Here is a 25,000-nt window from a genome sequence, read left to right on the forward strand (position 1 = left end):
ATTTGTTTGTATGTTTATTTGTTTGTTTGTTTGTCTGTTTATTTGTTTGTATGTTTGTTTGTATGTTTATTTGTTTGTTTGTTTGTCTGTTTATTTGTTTGTTTGTTTGTTTGTATGTTTATTTGTCTGTTTGTTTGTTTATTTGTTTGTTTGTTTGTTTGTTTGACTGTGAGCATCCAATCTTGCAATCAATTTTTGAGTCACTTTCTGATGACAGATTTTCTTCAAACTTTGTGTACATACTCTTGCTTGATGACACTAATAACTAGTTTTTTATTCAATAATTAAGTTTTTCTATTAACATTTAACATTATTAACAACTACATTTTATTCAATAATTAGTTTTTCTATTAATTAGTTGTTCTATTCAATAATTAGTTTTGTAATAAGTCAATTAATTTAGTTAATTTTAATTAGGTTCATTTTTTATATGGAAAAAACAGAATAAAATTTTAATAAATAAGTATATTGATTGTTATTATACTTATACGCGCGTTTAGCATATTTGGATAGAGCGTTGACTTCGTAAACAGAATGTCTGTGGTTTGAGACTCGCATCTTCCCTAAACTTCTTTGTTTTTTTACACACCCATACAGCCGAATGTTATTAAAATTAAACACTAACATCAAAAAAGATTGATTGCAAAATTTGTGTTTTAATAACATATAAAAGCATTGGGCTTTAAAAACTTGTTTTTAGTTTTACTTGTTTACTGTGCGTTTAACAACACCAATAAAATGATATTTTATTATTAAATACTTAATATTATTATAAATATAATATCATATTTAATAATAACCTAACATAATAACTTATTAAATACTTAATATTATATTATTATTTGTAAATGTTTTAAAAAAAGAATGTCAAAGCAATTTTTATTTTATTTTTAGTTTCCTTTTACTTAAATTCAAGTTTATACGTTTTTTTTATAAGTAAATAAATTTAACAAACTAAATTGAGAAAAATTCACTATTTTGTATTAATGGATAACAGTTTACAGTGCATATTAGTTATCATTAATTTGGGCACTGTGCAAATGCGTAAAAAATAGTTTTGAATTCATAAAAAATTGATAAAATTTAACAAGCATCTTTGATATCTAATTATTATATATCTTATTAACTAGAATAAAAGTTATTTGAAAATAAAATTCCCTTATAATTTTATAATTTGTTAAAAGATTATTTGAATAAAAAAAATAATAAAAGTTGAAAGAATTGAAAATAAAACTGGCATATTCATGATCAACAACACAGGTTTCGAAGTGGAGGCACACAACCATCTATTTCTAAAAATAAGTCTTCTATATCTAGAATTTCTCTTATAAAAAAAAAAAGGCCTTTAGAAAAACAATGGGGAGGGTGAAGGGCTTCCTTCACCCTCCCCATTTAAAACAGTTATCAAATTGGCTGTTTAATATAAAAAAACTCCAAAAAATATTGGTACCATAATTTTTAGTTAATAGCATCCCCAATTTTTAGCGTTAAATATTTTTGACAAATTTATAATTTTTAAACAAATAAAAAACGTCATCAAATAAATAAATGGCAATTTGAGCCTGGGAACAAAAGTCTTTAAAGTATATATAATAATAATAATAATGTTAACAGAAAATATGTGAGTCACTCAACTGTAGTTGCGTGACTTTAACTTATAGTTTAACTTGACTTTAACTGTAGTTGCGTGACTTTAACTTATAGTTTAACTTGACTTTAACTGTAGTTGCGTGACTTTAAGTAAAATGAAAAATACTAATGAAATTCGTGATATAACAAAATAATCCAATCCAATTTTTATTTAGAATTACCCTTCTCATGTTCCTCGAGTTTATTTTTAAAAGTATTTAAATTAACAGAGTTAACAACGCCATAGGTTAGACTTTTCCATTTATTAACAATCCTATTAGTAAAGTAATGCTTTCTTACTTCCGAAATACAAACATTTTGTTTGTGCAAACGTTGATTATGACCTCTTAATTTTGGATATAAGTTGTTTATTATATCTCCAATTTACTTTATGAATGTCTTTTAATTTTATAATATTCTATTATATCACTCTGTTCTCTCCGTTTTTCTAATGACGTTAATCGCTACTCATATTCCATACCTTTTAAACATCTTAGTCTTCCTTGTACTTGTTCTATTTTATTGATGTCTTTTTTATAATAAGGATTCCAAATTGGTGAAGCAAATTCCAAGTGGGTAAAACTAAAGAACAATACAGCAGTTTCATTAGGTCTTTATCTAAATATGTAAAACAATGTTTTATTTGACCAAGTTTTCTCTTTGCCTTTCCTGCGATCATATCTATATAATTTTTCCATTTTATATCATTAGATATTAGGACTCCTAAATCTTGTTCCAAAGATGTTTTTATCATTGTGTGATGATTTTCATTGCTCATTAGTTGGCTTATATAATAATTATAGCAAGGATTTTTTATCCCTATATGCATAATTTTGCATTTTTCGTTGTTCAAGTGTAATAACCATTTTTTACTCCATTTACTAAGGTTCAATAAATCCTCTTGCATTGCATAGTTATCATTGATAATTTTTGTATCATTGACTTACAGCAATTTTTTATTTCTTGTGATATATCATCAATATAGATAACAAATAATAGCGGACCTATTACTGAGCCCTGTGGCACTCTACTTGTTATCTCCTTCCATTCTAATTTATAAGTACCAAGGACAACTCTTTGAGTTCTATTACTCAGATATACTTTAAACCAGTTTACTAATATTTCATTTTCACAAAATGCTTTCAACTTTATTAACAATCTTTTGTGTGCAACTGTATCAAATGCTTTGTAGAAGTCCAAAAAAGCTATATCAATCGAAATTGATATATACTTGATATATTTTTTTGGCGCAATCTACAGATTTTATAGTTTATCTAAGCGCATTTAGAGATTTTATAGTTTATCTAAGCGCATTTAGAGATTTTATAGTTTATCTAAGCGCATTTAGAGATTTTATAGTTTATCTAAGCGCATTTAGAGATTTTATAGTTTATCTAAGCGCATTTAGAGATTTTATAGTTTATCTAAGCGCATTTAGAGATTTTATAGTTTATCTAAGCGCATTTAGAGATTTTATAGTTTATGTAAGCGCATTTAGAGATTTTATAGTTTATCTAAGCGCATTTAGCTATATCTAAAGCTTTTAGATTTATTTTGGTGAAAAATAATACATGTAAAAGTAATTGTGATTTTATGTGGAAAATAAAAATTTTGATGTTTCTAAAAAATCATGACATGACAATCAAACCATGACATCATTTTTTATACTGAAACTCATGAATTAAATACACTTGAATAAATTATTAAATCTGTAGATGTATATTTTGAAAACTTAAAAATCACACTAAAATGGAGGTGAGCTTGGACTAAAACTACAAAGTAATTTTTTTTTTTTTTTGGTATACATTTATCATCTATTTTACTCAAAAAATTTCAGCTTAAGCACTTTTTTTTAAGCATTCTTTTTAGCATGAACACAACTTGTTTCAGCACTTTTGGGATCCAAAGATTTTATAAATCTGAACAAGATACAACAATTATATTTTTAGCAATCTAATTCAATGTAATGCTTCCAATGTACATGATAAGGGCTTAGTTGAAATTTCTGACCTGTTAGCATAAACCTATTATACAATAGTGTGGCAAAAAGATGAATATATATATATATATATATATATATATATATATATATATATATATATATATATATATATATATATATATATATATTGACATAACAAAATGAAAATTGGCGCACCAATTATTTTTTTTATAAAATAATTTTTTAAAGAAAAATTTATCACAAATGTCAACCAAACCCTCATCATTTCATATATACATACATGCATGCATACATACATAAATACTCATTCCCCCCCCCTCCCCCTCCTCCTCACTTTTAGCACTGCATTTGTGTGTTTATATATATATATATATATATATATATATATATATATATATATATATATATATATATATATATATATATATACGTAAATATATATATGTATATATATATATATATATATATATATAAGTATATTGTATAATGCATCTTTATGCACATATACACGCATGCATGTTTAGATTCCATACATAACTGGCTGTAGTGATGATGGAAATGATGAATGCAACTCTGATCTTGTTGTGACACTTAGTACAAATGAGTAAGTATTTTATGTTTGCTTCTACAAATAATTTTGAAATAGTTTAATGTGACGATTTTTTGTTTATAGACCATTGATAAGAGTTGGTATTACAGAAGTTCTTGATGTTAAAGCACAAATTACAAATAAAAAAGAAAATGCGTTTGCCAGTTATTTACATGTTCAGTATCCAAAAGAGTTGAGCCCGAACCAAGTGAAAATTGAAGGGGTAAAAATTATTTGTACATTATTGATAAGTCATTATTTGTATGTCTATACAAATAATGAACCCACAACAAAAAAGTTATTTTGGCACAGAAAATATATAATTTTAATTCACTCAACAAATGATAAATTTGTGTGTGGCACTCTAAATATTGCTGTAATTTGCGGTAAGAGCTTGTTTTGTGTAAAAGTAAAAAAATTTTAAAGTGTACATAGTTTTATAATTATTGTTTATTAATACTTGTATTTATTTATTTTTTATTTTTTAAGATTTAATATAATAGGTGGATTAAACAGGTATTGTGGTACCTGCAGTGGAGTGTACATATATTAACTGACTTAAATAGGGATGCAATGGAGTGTACAAGCATCCACTGACTATAGGGATATGTGCGGTGGAGTAAACATACTTCAAATTAATGTTTTGATTTGGGCAAGCACTCTTATTGAAAAAAACAGTCTTTATAGATTTTTTTAAATAGGGCATTATGAAGGGATATATAAATTAGTTTTATATAAATAAATTGTTAAACTAAGATAAACACAGATAACAAATATTAATAACTTTGATGAATAATAAAAAAAATGATTAGTTTTACGTACAAATGATAAACATATTGTCATTAAATCAAAAAAAAGTTTTTTTTAAACAAAAAAACAACAACTCATAAACATATTAATGATAAAAAAAATTTCTCTAGTATTCTTTTTATTTTTTATTAATTTTAATTTTATTTGAATAATGTTTAATAAAAATTTAATTTTAAATATTTAATAATAGTTTAATTTTAAATATTTTGTTTAAATAAAATTAAAACTCTTCTTTTAGATTTATAACTTAGCAAAGAATTTGTTTAGTATGAAGAAACAGTTTTTTATGTAGAAAAGTTTTTTAAATTTTCTTCCTCATTGCCTTTTTATTTTATTTTAATTTTGATATGTTGTTGCAAAATCAAGATTTGATTTCTTTTTTTGGTTTATTGTTTATTAAAAAAAAAGCATATGACACCCCGGTCTAGCGTGATTTTATAAACTGAATTGATTAATTCAGTTTATAATAACTATAAAAGAACATTAATAGTTTGCAGGCTTAGTTTCTGTTTAGTTTTTAGCCAAAGTTTTTTTATGTATTTATTAGAAAATTTTAACAAAAATTTTTTATTTTACACTTTATTTCATCAATAAAGAATCATCAGGAAGTTTTCAGATGAGTCTTTGTTGATGAAATAATTTTGTTAAGTGATTTGCTACTAATTTATATATATATATATATATATATATATATATATATATATATATATATATATATATATATATATATATATATATATATATATATATAAATATATATATATATATATATATACATATATATATATATATATATATATATATATATATATATATATATATATATATATATATATATATATATATATATATATATATATATATATATATAGTGGTTTTCATAAATTTAGACGCACTCATTTTTTTTAACATTTATGTAAAAAAAATACTTAGAATAAAAATAAAAGTGCTATGTTTGATATATAATTTTTTACAGGATATTTATTACTCATTATATACTAATTAACACAAAAAAGGTAATTGATAAGCTTGATTTTATTTTATTCATTAATTTAGACGCACAATCAAAAATGTCTGATATCTTGTTATTTGATAGTTAATTAGTAGTTTTTCCCCATATTTCTCATTAATAAGCCTAAATTAATTGATTTTGTATAAAAACCTTATATAAATATGACTTACCTGGAATTAATCATTATTTAATAAATAAACAAAAGTTAAGTTGGTTTTGCACTAAAAAGACGCGAAAAATGGGCAAAAGGCGTATCACTCAAGGTGAAAGATGGCAAATGATTGCTCACATCAAAAAAGGAACCAAAAGTAGTAGAGAAATCGCCAGGTTAATTGGAGTTTCTGAGAAATGCGTTCGGACAACGATGAAAAACTTTCTTCATACTGGTGGTGCCAGCGAGAAAACAAGGCCAGGTAGACCCTTGTCAACCACCAGAAAGGACGATAGTGCCCTTTTTAGAGCTGTCAGAGCTAATCCAAGAATTAGTTACAAAGAAATGACCACAATATTCAATACAATGTGAAATATATCTATTTCTCAAAGCACAGTCTGCTGAATACTTATCAAATACAAGATTGGAGTCTACTCTGCTTTAAAGAAACCGCTCCTGCGTCCATATGATAAACAAAAGAGACTAAAATGGTGTCGTGAAAGAAGGTATTGGACAATAGAACAATGGAAAAACATTATGTGGAGTGATGAGAGTAACTTTGAGTTTATCAATCACAATTCTAACATAACAGTCAAAAGAATGGCTTACGAAAAGTGTTACGCCTGTACAAAGACCGACTGTACAAAGAGGCTCGATAGGAATCTGGTCATGCTTCAATTACAAAGGTGTTGGTATGTGCCAAACATACACCAGAAGAATTAACTCCAGAATATATGTAGAAGTACTGGAAAACAACCTAATTCCATCAATTGACCTGGTTATTCTCAATGATATTCTCAATGATAAGCCATGGAAACTTCAACAAGATGGTACTAATGCACATAATGCATACTATACAAAGGAGTGGTTCAACGATAATAATATCAAGACAATACCGTGGCCTCCATACTCATCTCATTTGAACCCGATTGAAAACATTTGGGCTTGGATTGACCATGAATTGGCAAAGGTTCAAATTTCCACACTTGGCCAGCTGAAGGACGTCCTTAAGGAGACCTGGTATAGGGTCCCAGAAGCAATGTGCAAAAATCTTGTTGAGTCTATGCCTAGAAGAGTTCTTAATTGTATTAAAGCAAAAGGCGGATACACAAAATATTGATTGTTTCATGAATTACGCCTCCTAATGTATCGTGCGTCTAAATTTATGAATAATTTTTTTGTCTTATTTTTTTAATACCATATAGTTGTACCTAATTATTACTTAGTATTAGTATCTTTTTTTTGTAAATTTTTTTTAAATTTTGTATTCTGTATGTATTTATCTAATAAATAGAAAAAAAACTAAACTAAAATCTTTTTTTGTTATTTTATTGTTAAAAAACTAAAAATTTCTATTCTCAAATATGAGTGCGTCTAAATTTATGGAAACCACTTTGTATATATACATATATATACATATTTATATATATACATATATATATATACATATTTATATATATATATTTATATATATATATATATATATATATATATATATATACATATATATATATATATATATACATATATATATATATATATATATATATATATATATATATATATATATATATATATATATATATATATATATATATATATATATATATATATATATATATATATATGAAGTAAATGTTAAGAAATTTCTTAACATATCTTTAAAAAAACAAAAAACATGAACATATCTTTAAAAAACTAATTGCTAAAGTGCCAAAAACATGTTGTGCAGGACTTGTCCTAAAAAACAACTTCAGTTTGATAATCAATTTATTTTAATTCACTCTGTAAAGTTTTGAATTTGCAGTTTTTGAATGCGCATATAAAAGTTCGATTTTCATAATTTAATTTTAGTATTCTGGTTCAATTATATGGGATCCAAATGTTTCACAAGACAGTGATATTAATACACTTTCCATAACATTATCTTCACCAATAAAAAATAAAATGATTGAAAATGTAAATATTCAATTTGGTGTTCAGCTTGTGCAAATGGGTACCAAAACTTTAAAGCTTACTGCTATTGTATCAACGTAAGTTTGCTATCATTATATGATATTTTTACTGTTTACATTGTTTTTTACTTTTACGTTGTTTATAAAGATATCCTTTATAATGTCTATAGTTTCAAGTTTTGATAAATTATTATGACAGATTAAGAAACTTTTATATCTTATAATTGCCAATCTAAAATAAGGTTTTTGAATTTACCTGTTTTTTTGTGAAGTTTTTTGTCTTTAACTGGTAAACTTTAAACTATTTTTTTTTAAAATAGTTCTCTCCCATCAAGGCTGCAAGCAAAACTATTAAGTTAGGAGCTAATAGAAAACAAAAAATATTGTTAAAGAGCTAGGAAAAAGTTGACAGAAAGCTTTAAATGTTGATCGTTGTTTAAATCAGAAAAACACTAAGGTGGGAGATTCTGAAGTTCTGAACCATTGATTTGCCAATAGAAAAAACTAGGTGAATAAATGCTTTTAGAGCATGAAGGGACAGATAGAGTAAAAAGATGAGACTTGGCTGAATGATCAAGTTAAGTGAAAAGTTTTGGTTAATAATAAGATGGAACTAAAGATGATAAATTGCTTGAGCAGCGACCATGTATTTATAGGAAAAAGAAAAACGATGTTATATTAAAATGGTGGGAGAGTGGTTTAAGCTTGGCAGAGTCACTCTTCCAACATTTTAAGATCATTTAGATTAAGCAGATCTAACTGTTTTTACAATGTGTTTTTGGGTCTTGTCTAAAAGAGAAAGAGCATCTTTAGAAGAACTCGTCCAAATATGACAACAGTATTCCATACAGGAATGAAGAGATTTGTAAAGATAGAGAAGGGAATCAGAAGTAAGAAAATGGCGATAAAAAGAAGCAGTCTTCATAGATTTTTAAAATTTTATATAAAACTACAATCATTTGTAAATATGGTTTCAATGAGAGATCTGTAGTGAATGATGAACCAAAAATACATGAAAAGTGAACTCAGTGAGAGGGCTGTCATTATTCAATATAAGAATGTCAACAGTATTGTGATGCAGTTGTTTGTAGTAAATAACTCTAGTTGGAGTTAAAATTCAAAAGCCACTGCAAGCTCCAAGCTCTTTCAGAAGAAAGATCAGATATTCAAGATCAACTGCCTGTTCTAAGCAATCAAAAAATGAAGACATTTTATCAAAACAGGAGTATAACGTTGAGTTTTAAGCAAATAGAGCTACAGATTATTAATGTAGATAAGAAACAATACATAACCAATGATAAAAGATTCCAGTACCCCATAACTACTTGAAATGTTAGTGTTAGCCTTTAAGAATGACTTTAATTCTGCAATTAGAAAGAAATGATTTAATAATTTCAAAAACTTTCCCAAATACATTATGAAGTAAGCTTATAGAGAAGACCAGCATGCCAGACTATATTAATAGCTTTTGAAATGTCAAGAGTAATAGCCGTTGACATTTTAAAAGCCTTAGTGACTTTGAAAAATAATAAACTAGTTTATCATCCAAAAAATACAAAGTTGGGCTCCTTGCAGGCCTAATGATATCAAGTATATAATTTTGTTTTCAAAATATAGCTCTAGTACTAACTTTTGCCATATGAAAATGGTTATCCCATCTTTTAAGATGCTTCCAAGATTACAATGTTTCATGGTGCCCCATGTGTCACATTGCCCCACTTTCCCCTACAATTAGATATAGCAGCTGCAGAAGTATGTGAGATCCATGGAGTAGAATCAGGCTTGACTTAAAACTGGCAAAAATTAAAAAAAACTTCCATACATGCCTGGATTTAGGTGATGTTATGCAGGAGGTGCATTTATCAGCAGAATGCCAAAAGAGATCAGCTCAATAGTTGTCCAAACAAAATTACGAAAAGAATGCCAGTCAGCTTTAGTGTAGTAGAAAGTAGTGCAATGATAGGGTGATTTCAAAGAAAAAGTACGAGATAAGATATATAGAGATAATTAGATGGTCAGAACTTTTTTAAAGACAACAAGAAAAAGCTGAACACAAGCTAGGGTTAAAGACAAGATGTAAATCAAAGAGCGATTAGGTATTCTGCATTAGAATCAAGTAATAGATATTAGAATCAAGTAAGTGATTAGATATTCTGCAAAACAAATCACAAAGTTAACTATCTGAGTAATAGATTAAGAAATACAAAAGTTATGAGCTTTAGTGCCAGCAGGGTTAATCATGTTAGAGCTAAGCCATTCAGTGTGATGTGCCTTAAAGTCACCAATAACAATGTTGGCAGAAAGATAAAGAGAAAGCAGTTGGTCAGTTTGATTAGAAGAGAACAAGTAAGTCTATTGAATTTTGCATGAGGTAAGATTCAACTGATGTAAAGGTACTTCAAAGACCACAAATATTTGTTAATGATATATTGAAACAGTTAAATTATGTTGATTTGGTCATGATTCAAGTTGATGGGAACTTGGCATATTCATAGACTGAGCATGCCATCCCAAGCAATGAGCTATGCCATAACCTAATATTTTAACTCAGGGTTCCTAATGTGGTCTCAATGTTGCACATCAAAAGTACTAATAGGGACACCATTCATGCACAACACTGGCAATACACTAATGTTTTACAGATGTTGGTGAAATCAGCCTCTCTTAGAGTTCCCTCTTACCGACTCTTACAGAGTTTGGAAACCTTATTACCTGCCACCTTGGAATCATTATATTGAATTTTAGAGCTGTACCCTCATTAGGAGATAACAGGAAGAGTTTCATTGTAATTATCAAGGAGGCACATAATCACAAAAATCTATCAGTAGACTCAAGAAAGTGAAAAAAATCTATAAGTAGACTCAGGAAACAAGGTAGCACAGGTTTACATCTATGCCAGTCTAATAGATGGAGAAGCAATGCGAGGTTGGTCAACAGAATTGATATTTTTATCCCTTTAATCTTTGCCTAGGAGGCCTTTTACTAAACAGTAGCTCATGCAAAAAGGTCTTTAGAACCAAAATGGTCATGTTAGAACTGCACCTACAGCTAACCTTCAACCATTGTCACATTGTCGTAATGTTGGTTTTCTTTCTCTTTTCTATAAATGCAATAATTGGCACTGCTCTAAAGAGCTAGTGTCTCTTGTGCCATCTACTAAAATTCATTCTCGTGTTACTCGTCATTTAACTCTCATCCTTTTACTGTGACTGTTTCTAAGTGCTCCAAAAATCCGAAAATTCTTGTCTATTTTTTTTTTCTTGAATATCTTGGAATTTGCTTCCTTCTTGTCTTCTTGATTCATATAAATGCAATCCTTTAAGTTGTCTGTTATTTGTTATCTTGCTTTATAAGCTTCATGCTTTCTCTTTCAGTAACTTTAAACTCTAATAATGGTTCTTTGCAGCCTTGTTGGAAGTAATGTTAAAAAAAAATGTGTATGCATGTATGTACAATTTATGAATCCTCTAGTTATGAGTGTAACTTTAGTAACAAGTTGTTATAGATGTTTTTACTCATTTAGATCAAGTATTGAAATGAATCCTCAAGATAACAATGCAACTCTCATTGTTAAAGTTTCACTTTCTGCTAATCTAACTGTTTCAGGGTAAATATTTTATCATAATGATGATGATAATCATAATCATCATGAAAATGATAATGATGATGATAATCATCATAATTTTGATCAGAATGATTCAAATTAAAATGTTTTATATATATAGCAATGTAAAACCTGAGCAAGTAAAATGGACTAAGGAAGTTTCTTCACCAAAAATTGTTGGCCCTAAAATTGTCCATACATTTTTTGTAAGTTTTATTAAATGCAAAATAATTAATAGATTGCATATATAATTATTTTTATTTTTATTTTTCGAGCATTTTTATTAATCAAACAATGAAAATATAAAAATTAAATTATGATTTTTGTTTTAGTATCAAAACATGGGACCCAGTAGTGTTGATACATCTCTCATTAGAATTGATTTTCCTGAAATCTACAATAAAGAATATATTCTGAACATTATCAAAATAGAGGTAATTGTATTATTTTAGAAAAACATGCCTAATAGGGATGTTAATTTTTTAAATGTATTAACCAACAAATATATAAGATGAGTTTTTGTTATGTTAACATTTAAAAATGAAGTAATGCTCATAAAAAACATAAAATTATCACCACACCACACTCCCTTCACCAAACAAAGTTTTTTAATTGCTTATAATAAAATATATGTATAAAACCCCCTAAATGTAGTTTTAATAAAACTGAACAAATTTATAGTAAAAGCGCAAATTTCAAAAGTTCGCAATTTTTAATTCTTAATGTTATATAGACATCTTAAATTTTCGGATTACTTTAAGTAATAAAAATTTAAACTTCTATGTGTTTAGTAAATTTATAAATTTTGATTTTTTCAATTTCAAAAAGTTAGTTTCACAAACTTACACTCAAATCACAAACTTAACCTCAAAAGTATGACACGCTAATACTTAACATAAAAAGAATGACACACTAATACTTAACATAAAAAGTATGACACACTAATACTTAACATAAAAAGTATGACACACTAATACTTAACATAAAAAGAATGACACACTAATACTTAACATAAAAAGTATGACACACTAATACTTAACATAAAAAGTATGACACACTAATACTTAACATAAAAAGAATGACACACTAATACTTAACATAAAAAGTATGACACACTAATACTTAACATAAAAAGTATGACACACTAATACTTAACATAAAAAGAATGACACACTAATACTTAACATAAAAAGAATGACACACTAATACTTAACATAAAAAGAATGACACACTAATACTTAACATAAAAAGTATGACACACTAATACTTAACATAAAAAGTATGACACACTAATACTTAACATAAAAAGAATGACACACTAATACTTAACATAAAAAGTATGACACACTAATACTTAACATAAAAAGTATGACACACTAATACTTAACATAAAAAGAATGACCCACTAATACTTAACATAAAAAGTATGACACTAATACTTAACATAAAAAGTATGACACACTAATACTTAACATAAAAAGAATGACACACTAATACTTAACATAAAAAGTATGACACACTAATACTTAACATAAAAAGTATGACACACTAATACTTAACATAAAAAGAATGACACACTAATACTTAACATAAAAAGTATGACACACTAATACTTAACATAAAAAATGAAAAGCTATAAAATTTCAATTTATTTTTAAAAATTTTGTTGCAAATTTTAATTAAAAGGTGATATTTTAAAGTAACATTTATAATTCAATTTTTTAGATGTCTTTTAATGCTGTTCCCAATGAGATCAGCAAAAATGCATAAAATAAAAACTTGTTTTCAGAATGCTGTTAAAAGTATGAAAGTATGAAAAAAAAAGTTTAACAAGAACTAATTAATTTACAAAAAATTTCAACAGATCCCTATATACTTGTAAATAGATTGAAAACATAAGCAAAGGAAAAAAAAGCAGAATTGAGAGAGTGAAATTAATAGCAGTTGAACTTGCTGAGTGAAGGAATGATGTTATGTTGTAGTTACTTGTATGTTCTAGTTACTTATATGTTGTAGTTACTTATGTTACTTTATGTACTACTTTTATTTGTATTATTGCAACTTTTTCGAAGTATGCAAATTTATTAGTAAGTTACATGATATGTGGTTACGCATACTAGTTAAACGTTAGTGAGCCATTCAAGAAAGTATAAAATTCAGTTTGAAATTTCTGGTCCACGTAATAAACAAAGAATTAATATTTGTGCTGAGAGAGGTATTTAAATTGTTTGAGGCATCAAACAATTTTGTAAAACTAAAAAAACATTAAGTTTGGGGTTTATTGTAACAAATAAATTTGTAAATATGTTGAAAAATATGTTTTAACCAAAAGGTTGTTTTTTTCAGAGGAGGATATTTTTTTGAATGTTATACATTGATTTTTTTTAAGTAAATGTAAAAACTCATCCAAAAATAATATTGGTATTTAAAAATAAAAGTTCAAAATTCACATCCCTAATGGATAATATAATTAACATAATGTAATTTATGTATGTTTTTATGTATATGAACACGCATATATATATATATATATATATATATATATATATATATATATATATATATATATATATATATATACACACACACACACACACACACACACACACACACACAAACATGTATATACATTTATATACATTTTTTTGTAGTGCTTGAGATTATATTTAACTATACAAATGGCTTATTTTATAATGCAACAATTCTTTTGTTTATGGTAAAGCAGAATTTTAGTATTATAAATGTGAATATAATTATTGCATAACTATAATACAAAGTTATAGTAGAATTAGTAAAAAAAATAATTTTTTCTTTTCAAATAGATGGTAGTGCAGAGAGATTTTGCAATGTTTTTAATTAGATTGGACTAACTAACTTTTTTTAATAAAAATCAGTTTCTTATAAAAATGCTATTATCACCATGATCGGTTGAAATTTTGACGATTTTAAATTATATTTTCTCAACAACCACTAAATCAATTTTATTAATTTTTTTTATAATGATGTTTACATAATTAGTTTTTATTTCAATAAAAATAAATTATGCCTTAAACTTTACGACGTGCAAGTAATTTAATTTTTTGTGAAGTACCCGCCATCACCTCAACAATTTTACTTTGTGTCAATTTTTTTGTAGCATTAATCCATAAATCTCGGAAATTTTTAACACTATTTAAACATTTGCCTTTTTTTTTCAATAGGAATATTGAGGAAAACAATTGCCCAGTAAGATTCAATGACTTGCTGATCAGAACAGTTTGGTAGATTAGCATCCTTTGGAACAAAATTGACTTATTTTTAATATTGTTTTTATATGACAGCATTACTTTTTTGGAATAGTGAATCGATGCCAGATCTGGCCAAAATAAAGTTGGTTGTTTGTGCTTTTTTTAAAGGAAGAAGTTATTTTTTTAAGCATTCAGTCCCATATCTTTTTTATGTGAAAGATTGATATGTTATTAAAAGCTTTTAAAACCACAACTACTAATAGTCTGCCATACAAATAACTTGGGAGCGAATTTTTTAACTCAAATGTACTTGAATTTGTCAGAAACTTTATAACTTTTGAGTAATGATAGTATTGATTACCTGGAAGCATTGAGTAATCTTTTTTACAGTATGTTTCATCGTCTTGAAAAATGCCTAAATTTTTTTAAAAGTGATCATGGTGATATGAAAAAATAAATTAGTAATATTCTGTCATAAATCTTTTTCTTATTCATTGCAATGTCTTCCTATTTAAGAAGACATAGCATTGATTAAGAAAACAATTTACTAAATAATAGCTACTGAATTTATTACTTAAAATTCATTTTATAATATTAGACTTTTTTAAAAATACATTTGAAAAATTAGTGCATTTTTATTGACTATATATTATATCTGTTTCTCTTTTATTTTGCACTCATATATATATATATATATATATATATATATATATATATATATATATATATATATATATATATATAAAGTTATTATGCACTAAAATGTTGCGTAATAATTTTATTATTGTCTAGGAAATTATTTCAGCACAATAAACAACGCTCATTATGTATATTTCTTATAATGTTAACATTACAAGCGTATGCTTGTAACAAGTATAAAATCAAATTTTGTATTTAATAAGCAATTTACCTTATGAATAAACAGAGAGCTCACGCAAAAACCGAAAGCTCTCGTAATAAGCTGTTTAGAGCATGGCTTGCCATGTTCATTTTATGAGAGCTTTCTTCCGCTCTCGCACTCATTTACTCCGGCCTATGTATAAATCAAGCCTTCCCGGAAAGCATGTGCAGTCGCATGCCTTGTTCATCCACGCCTAAAGTAATTTTTTTAGATAACTTGACCACATTTTTATATAGTAAGCCTTTTAAGAATTTGAAAAATAAAGCTATAAGAAATTAGAGAGAATAAAACAGCAATACTGGAAGAAAATAACCGAAAAATATACAAAATAGAAAATCTAAAATAACTAAGCTAAGAAAAATTGAATATTAAAAAAAGAAAATTATTGTCAAAAAAGTAATATACCTAAATATTTTACTGTTTTTTTTTTTTAGGGCATTTGTAATTTTCCATTACCAAAATTAATACAAGTTGAGAAAAAAAAGTAGATAAGAATATAAAGAAAATAAAAATATTTTTTGATATTCAATTTTTTCGTGACTTTTTTAAGTCAGTATCTTTAGGAAATACTTTATAATTTCAAATGTTTTTGCTAAACTTTACTGTTTTTATCAATACACAGGAAAGCAAGAAACTAATTGCTATTTATTTGTAAAAAAAATTTTATTTATTTTTTTTAACAAGTTTTCATGTAAAAAAATAAAAAGTCATTAATACTAATATTTAAATATAAAATGTTTGGTTGTTTTCACTACCCCATTGAAATAGTCTGCACTTTTGTAGGATTATCCAAGTTGTGCATTTAAACCTGATTTATTTCTTGATAAACTATTGTTATTTAATCCTGATAGTTTATTGTATGAACTATTGTTATTGACGATTCTTCAAAAGCTTGTGGGCTAGTGCATTCTTAATTTATAGAACTTTTTTAACGAAATTTTTGAGAGTCTATTCGAAACCTTTTTTAAGTTTTTAAATATGTTTTTTTAAACAGAGCAATTGTTATGTTCATTATCTGTAGTAATTCGTAATAACATAAGAAATTAGGCAATATAAAAAAAACAATGACATGCATCAAATGCGATAAATACATTTATTAAAGAAACCATGTTGTTCTTTTATTTTAATTATTCCGTCATTACAAAATTTATTTATCAAATAATATATTTTACAAATAAATAACAATTTATTTTCCTATTATATAAGTATTAAGAAAAAAGCGTCAAATATAGCTAAAACATTTTAAAAAACGAAAAGACATACAAAACGAATTAATGTAAAAAAAAAGTTTACCTAATTTTTCATAGTTCTAACGTACATATATGGGCTGATAAAAATTGAGAATAAATTAGGTATCAAAACTTTAAATAGTTATTAAATCGTTATAAAAGAAAATGCTTTTTTCAACAACTCTAAAAAAAAGAATACAAAAGTTCTATAAAAGTTTTATAAAAAAATAATTATTTTATTTACTTTTTTTAATTATAAAATTTTCTAGTTTATTTAAACTTGATATTTTGTTACAATTTTGTTTCCTTTCTTTAGGATTCTTTTTTTTTCTTTGTAGATAAGTTTAGCTTTCTGATGCAAATTATTGAAACGCTTTATAAGTTAAAAGATGCAAACTGCCGTGGTCAGTTTGTCTAAAAAAACTTTAAATGTGGACGAACAAGGCATGCGACCGCACGCGCTTCCGGGAAGGCTTGATATATATATATACATATAGGCTTTAAATAAAGAATAAAGAACCAAAAAATCTTTATTCAAAAGTGTGTGTGTGTATATATATATATATATATATATATATATATATATATATATATATATATATATATATATATATATATATATATATATATACACACACACACATAGTAGTAACATTGAGCTGTAGTAACATTGAATCCTATCAAGGCTCGCTTTAAAGCTATTGACAGTTTGAGAATCAATTACTTTATCTGGTAAGATATTCCTTGCATTGACAATGCAGTTGTTGAGAAAGTTAAAACAACCTAAATTGTTGCTATATTTTTCATGGTGAAGTCTCTCTCTGTGATTTGCTTTTGGTGGAATTGTGATAAAAGGAAAGTGCTATTTGACTATTCGATGTTATGATTAATCTTATATTTTTGGATGATGTCACCTGGTTTATGACGGTCAACAAGAGAAGTTAGGCTAAGTTGTAAACATCTAAACTTGTAGTCTAACTTATTCAGTCTGTCTGGTATCTTTGTGGCTTTGCGCTGTATTAGCTCAATAATTTGTTCATTCTTCACTAAATGAGGGTTCCAAGCTGGAATTGCGAACTCAAGTAAAAGATGGACATAGGTGGAATAAAGTTGTTTCCATAAATAAGCATCACAAGATTGGAAAGTTTGTTTTAGGATTTACTTTACATGAGGCAATGATGGACAGGGTTTCTACTTTTAGATCATTGGTAATTTCTATTCCCAAGTCACGTTCAGACGTGTTGCTTCCAATATAGTTTAAGTTGTTATTGAACAAGGGCATGGTTCCTCCATTTAGTACTCAAAGTGAGTTAAATTTTTTTGGCCAAAGTACATGACTTTAAATTTCTTTACATTTATCTCCATGCGCCAAAGTGGTGCATTTAAATTAAAATCTTGACTTGATCTTTTTTATTCCTATTATCTCCTCTAATTGACTATTATCTCCTCTAATCGACAGGTACTGAATAATTCGACTTGCAGCAATTTTTTTGTTAGTAAAGATGATAACATTGGGCTTCCTACTTTGGTAGTAAAGATGATAACATTGGGGTCCTACTTTGGTAGTAAAGATGATAACATTAGACCTCTTACTTTGGTAGTAAAGATGATAACATTGGGCCTCCTACTTTGGTAGTAAAGATGATAACATTGGGCGTCTTACTTTGGGTAGTCTGTTTAGTGTTTTGACATCTGATTATGTTTTAATATAAAAATAATAAAGGAATGTGAAACGGTAATAACAATTTTATAAAATTAAGTAACAATCATTTTTTATAGAGTTTAATTATATAAAATATATTAAAATATATAAATATTTTATAGAAAATAGTTTTTAAAAAATTGTATAGATGTGATATAGAAAAGTTTACACTGTGCACTGTAATTAAAATGAAATTGTTTACTATATATATATTGCATATATGCTATACTAGTATATATGTATTGTTCTTTTTATTGTAGTTGTTATTATTATTTTTATTACTATTATTAAATTCACCTCTCCAAAGGTCTAGAGAGAGGTTGTATTTTTTTAATTTTATTTACAATTCTCTTTCATCCCTAAACCCAAAACACTAAAACTGCAATATAAGGACACTCCGCTGAAAAATATGTTTAGCGAAGTACTTTAGGTTTAAGGTGGATTTGAACTCTTGATTGTCAGACCCTTGAGTCTTTCTATTACTACACTATTATTATTTATTTATTTTTTAATTTTGATTCACTCCCAATAAGACTGCAAGCATCCACTATTAAGTTGGGAGTTATAAAAAAAGTTAAAAAGCTAGAAAAAAAGGATAAAGTTATAGAGCAAGGAAAGGGTTGACAGAAAAGTTGAAAAGTTATGAGTCAGGAAATGTTATGAGTGTAAGAAATAATGTAGATAAGAAATAAAACAGGACCAAGGATAGAACCTTGAGGTACCGCAGAAGTTACTGGAAATAAAAAAAGTGTGTTGGTCTTCAAGGATGACTTTAATAAAGTGGTTAGAAAGAAACGATTTGATAATCTCAAAAACTTTCCCAAATACACCATATGAATCAAGCTTATGGAGAAGTCCGGCATGCTGGTTTTCTCCATAATTATGCCGACTTTCTGAGGCCACATTTAATCACAATTTACGCTAACTTTATGACAAGATAGTATATACTTTTATCCTATGTTTTGAACTCCCTTTACTTTTCAGAATCAAAAGTTGACCTGGATATGTCATTGTATATACCAGTATAGTATATATAATATGTATATATATAAAGATAACTGTGCATCAAGAATCATGTTAAGCATGACAGTCGTCAGCTTTTTTTATTTTGTATTCTATGTTAATAGTTGATTGAAAATTTTTTTTTTTTAAGAATTTTTTTAACTTGTCAAACATTGTCAAACAGTTTAACTGAAAACATATTACTTATTTACCTATCTATTTTTAGCTCGAAGGTACCAACTCAAATTTTGCTGTAGGAACATGCACTTATGGGATTACAAATGCTTTAAATTTAAATGTAAGGTTTTTTTGTTTTTTCATTTTTTATTTTATTTTTTAGTTATTTTAATCTTTTATATAATTCTAGATCTCAGAGTCGGAACAACACCTAAATCAAACTAAAAGTCGAAAGAGAAGAGATGTCCTCCCTTCAATTGTATGTTATTTTTGTCATTAAATTTTGATTTAAAATTGTGTACTCTGGAGAACCAAATTTATTAAAAATATTTAAGTTGGAAGGTTGTAATAACAATAATACATAAAATTGGTGTTTTTTTTTAATTTGACATCTAAGATTTCACATTTGTGGGATTTAGATGAATATATATAATGGTTTATATTATGTTTACATTACAATGTTTTTATTTAAATACAAGATTATGGAACTGTTAAAGCAAAATTTTACTACAGAGTACCCCTATTTGGCAATAGCCTGTTTGGCAGATGAGGGCTTTTCATTGATAATACCTCCTAAAAAGTTATTTATGGTTTACAAGCTCCTCCTACTCTTACCCATATTTAAATTATTTTACACCAGGGTGTTCCTTCTCCTAGGTAAGTTATCTTCATCAAAACTAAAGAATCTCAAATGCTTTAATATTAGATCAGCTTAACGCCATGATCAGGAATAGTGTGTGAAATAAATAGTTGGACCTGGTTAGCTAAAACAGTGTTTTGGTTAGCTAAAAGAAAGTAGTGATTTTAGTTTTTATAGTTTGAATAACAACTGAGTCATTACTTTTATAATAAAGTTGTGCTTTGTTAAATTTGAATAATTTCTCCTGCATATTCTTTTTTTTTTTTATTATTATTACTTGTTTCAATTTTTGATTTCAATTCAGCCAGGTACACTATGTTTCACTCAACTTTTATAACGTTAAAAACTTAAATCTCATGCGATGCAATGACTTCTCAAAGAGTGAAAATCTCAAGAAAAACAATAGCTATTCTGTACTCTAGAGCACTATCTTTTTATATTGTTTTAGAATTATAATATAAATTTGTGAAGTTTCATCAAATAGAATGCTAAGTTAACTTTTTTATTTTAGCAATGTGGATCTAGTGCTGTCAAATGTCGTTTAATAGAATGCAAAATTAATTTTTTGCAGAAATCTGATTCTGTTACAGTAACAGTTATTTCAACACTGGTTGAAGCTACTTTTGATAAGGTTCTTTTAAAACTAAACTTTTTTTGTGTGTTTGTTACAAATTTAAATACAATTTGCTGCTTCATTTTTGTATAAAACCTTAACATATTATCTATATAAATGTTGTATAGATAATAATTGAAATATTCATTTAATATTTTAGAATGTTTTAGATAGGCACTTTTTTTAGGTTTGAACTTTTTCATTTTTTTTGTTATTATAACTATAAAACTACAAGTTTAGATTTATGATGATTATTTTGATGATGATGGTGATAATGAATGATAATGATGATGATGATGGTGATAATGAATGATAATGATGATGATGATGGTGATGGTAATGATGTTGATGAATGATGATGGTAATGATGTCGATGAATGATGATAATGATGATGAATGATGATGATAATGATGATGATGATGATGATGATGATGATGATGATGATGATGATGATGATGATGATGATGATGATGATGATGATGAGGAGGAGGAGGAGGAGGATTTCCTCAATTCAATTTTCAAACAGTTAAAAATTAGGATAAATATCACATAGTACATTTTTTCCCAGAGATTTATTTGCTGTTTAATTAAAGAATGTCATGACTTTCTGAATTTAAAATTTCTTTCAAACTTACAAGAAATCTACATCAAATAATTTGTACAGTTGACTCTTTATATCTCGAACTCTCAGGGGATCAGAAAAAAATTTAGGGATGTCCAGTTGTTGAGATATCGAGAGTCAACTGTATTGTAATAAATGTCTCTTGAATAGGTCATTTTGTAAACAAGCTGTCATTGCATACTCAATAACTAAAAGCTATTTCTTGAAGGTTTATGCATTTTTTTTATTGTTTCTGATTTTAGACTATAAAAGAAGGCAGAAAGATAAGTGCATACACAAAGTTTACTACAGATGCTGTTGCTGCTGCATCCACTACACCTCAAGATTTTGCAACGGTTAGAGTTATATTAAAAGTTGTATAAATAAAGCTTTTTAGTCAACAACTGATTTTTTTCTCTCTTTCAAAAAAAAGAATTAAATGTGTATTATTAATTATGTGTGAAAGTTTATTTTTATACTAAATTATGCACATTATACATTTGCTTGTAAATGAAAACATGTAAGTGATTTTTAAATATTATAAGATAAAATATTTTATAGATAGTAATTTAAACTCATGCTTTAATGGCATGTGTTTAAATTTCTTTAATCACTTCAGGCCAAACATGGTTTAGATATCAATATTATTCAAATGCATTTAAGTTAGTTTTTATTGGAAATTAAACAAATTTCATTTCATTCTATTAAAAATAAATTTTTTAAAAGCTTGATTGGTTCAGAAAGTATGATAGTTTAAAAGATTCAATTTTGTTGCCAAAGAAAAATACAGCGACAAACGATACTTAAAAGTCATTTTCAGCTGTATGTATGAAAAATATCTTTATAGAAGCAGAGCTTATATATATATACAATTGTATAATTTATATTGCACTGTTGTACTATTGTACTGTATTATACTGTTGTTTTTACTATGATAAAAAAGAATTTTCACACATAATACTTAAGGAAATGACTCAGCATAACTTTTTTTTTGTTTTTTAACTTTATCTGTTAAAATAATTTATCTCAAAAAGTGGTAAGTTGACACTAGTAACTCATATATTTTTTAACAGCTTTTAAATAGAGGGAAATAAAACGCCTTTAAATGGATTGTGGCAACATTAAAACAAAGTAGTAAATGATGAAAAGCTTTCACATGCTATTCGAGAGTGTGATATCAATGTTTTGTTGAATATTAAGTTTTTTGAAACTCGCATTAATGGCCAGTCTAAAGGGTTTATTTCCCTTTAAGGTTAAACTTGAAATGCTTGAAATAATTTTTGAGAGTGACAAATGGGTGCGGGTTACAGTAACTTACCTGCAAAGTTTATAGAATCTTATATATCTATATATTTATATATATTTATAAAATTTATCTGGACTTTAAAAAAAGTAATACTTATAATCACCCATAACTCCAATAAACTTCATCATCAGAAGCATAATCAATGTTTATTTTTGCATACTTACAAATATGCATATAATTTAATCCATATTAATCCAGTGTTAAATGGGAACAAATAAATAGTTTGATATTTTGCTAATTTATTTACTTGCTATAATGGCCAGTGTTCCCATATGGGAACATTTATTTATATCCTCCAAAGACATTATCAATACTCTTGTTTTGCGAAAATATATTTTTTCCTGTGTTCACATATGTGGATTCTCATAGAAAATTAAAGAAATTTACAAAAAAAAAATTTAGTTCCAAATGGATTAAAGCTTTTCTGTAGCTATGCTTATATTATTTTCAAACTTTCTCAGGAGACGCGTGCAATTGCACTCCTTATATGACCTTACATTTTTTTTTTTTTTTTTTTCGACATTTTGGCCATGATTTGTGCATATATTGATAATTTGTGTGTTAAAAAATGTGCTGAAAAAACCAAACTAATTTAAAGAGAAAATTAAAAGTAAACATACCATAAACTGAAAAGAGAAACAAACTTAACGAATGATAAAATAAAGGATAAACCAGATGAAATAAAAGCATAAAAACTAATATATTTTTTAATTTAAAATCCTCTTAATTATTCAAACTTAATTAATTGTTCAAACTTAATTGTTCAAACTTAATTAATTGTTAAACTTAATTAATTGTTCAAACTTAATTGTTCAAACTTAGTTCATTAATCAAACTTAAATTTAATTTAAAAAAAACATTTTTTGTATAATTTCGTTTTTATTCAACATTTTTAGACTAATTTATTACACTTTTTGTTAAGAATCATATAATAATAGAGCATAAGTTAGATGAAAAATCTAAATCTAACATTTTCAAATGTGACCGATGTGATAAAGTGTTTGGTCGGAAATCTCATTATAAACATCATCTAACTATTTATGATGGCTTAAAACCGCACGTTTGTTTAAAGTTTGTTTTAAATCATTTAATCAAAAGATTTAGGTTTAACTATTAATTAAAAAGCGTTTTAACTAATAGTTTAATGCTAATAATTTTACTTATATTGCAATATTGATAAAGTGCATATATTGATTAATTGTGTTATTTATAAGGTGTGAAGTTATATCAGCATTAGTCGAGAGTTTAAATCCTACTAATGTATAATTTTTTTTTGATTTATTTGTTTTGTAGACATTACAAAATATCAAAGTTTCAAATTTTTAAATAGTTAACCTTTAAAGTAATTAAGCTTGGACTAAATAACTTTGAAACTTTGATTTGTTCTAAATTATTTGTAGTAAAACATTTTTAAATTAAAATAAATATATATATATTATTTTTATGATTTTTTTTTCTGGTTTATTTTTAATTTATTTATCATGGCCAAGTTATCAAAACAAATTATTATATGCGTGGTCATATAAGACGTATGGCTGCAAGCGTCTCCTGAGAAGGCTTGCATTTTTGTTACAATTTTTTTACTGTTCTTCTTACTTATATTATTTTACTAAATACTTATTAGTTTAGATATTTCTCCATCATGCATAAATTGCATGGACTTAACACCACTTAATGAAAAATGTTGAAGTAAAAATTTTATTTATAAATGCTATGTTAAAACAAACACACAAGATGAAAATATTTATTATATTGGACAGAAAAAACATTTAAAGATCATTTTTTCAAATATGAAAATTCTTTTCTTTATGAAAGTAAACCTAACTCTGCCAAACTTTCTAAATTTTTATGGGATATTAAAAAGAAGAGTTTAAATGAACTTGCGCCT

General features: G+C 26.2%; 1 protein-coding gene across 1 annotated transcript in view; it reads left to right on the forward strand.

Annotated features, from left to right (window-relative positions):
- LOC100208443 (integrin alpha pat-2) overlaps nucleotides 1-25,000 on the forward strand; it is an 81,096-nt gene that overhangs the window by 44,501 nt on the left and 11,595 nt on the right. Inside the window, exons 20-29 of the mRNA XM_065809157.1 lie at nucleotides 4,117-4,196; nucleotides 4,266-4,404; nucleotides 8,009-8,187; nucleotides 11,633-11,716; nucleotides 11,835-11,919; nucleotides 12,046-12,147; nucleotides 20,001-20,072; nucleotides 20,142-20,210; nucleotides 21,103-21,222; nucleotides 22,070-22,162. Coding sequence (XP_065665229.1) covers nucleotides 4,117-4,196; nucleotides 4,266-4,404; nucleotides 8,009-8,187; nucleotides 11,633-11,716; nucleotides 11,835-11,919; nucleotides 12,046-12,147; nucleotides 20,001-20,072; nucleotides 20,142-20,210; nucleotides 21,103-21,222; nucleotides 22,070-22,162 — 1,023 coding nt within the window. The remainder of the gene's footprint in view (nucleotides 1-4,116; nucleotides 4,197-4,265; nucleotides 4,405-8,008; nucleotides 8,188-11,632; nucleotides 11,717-11,834; nucleotides 11,920-12,045; nucleotides 12,148-20,000; nucleotides 20,073-20,141; nucleotides 20,211-21,102; nucleotides 21,223-22,069; nucleotides 22,163-25,000) is intronic.

The sequence above is a fragment of the Hydra vulgaris genome, chromosome 11, assembly GCF_038396675.1.
Source record: "Hydra vulgaris chromosome 11, alternate assembly HydraT2T_AEP".
NCBI classification, from domain to species: domain Eukaryota; kingdom Metazoa; phylum Cnidaria; class Hydrozoa; order Anthoathecata; family Hydridae; genus Hydra; species Hydra vulgaris.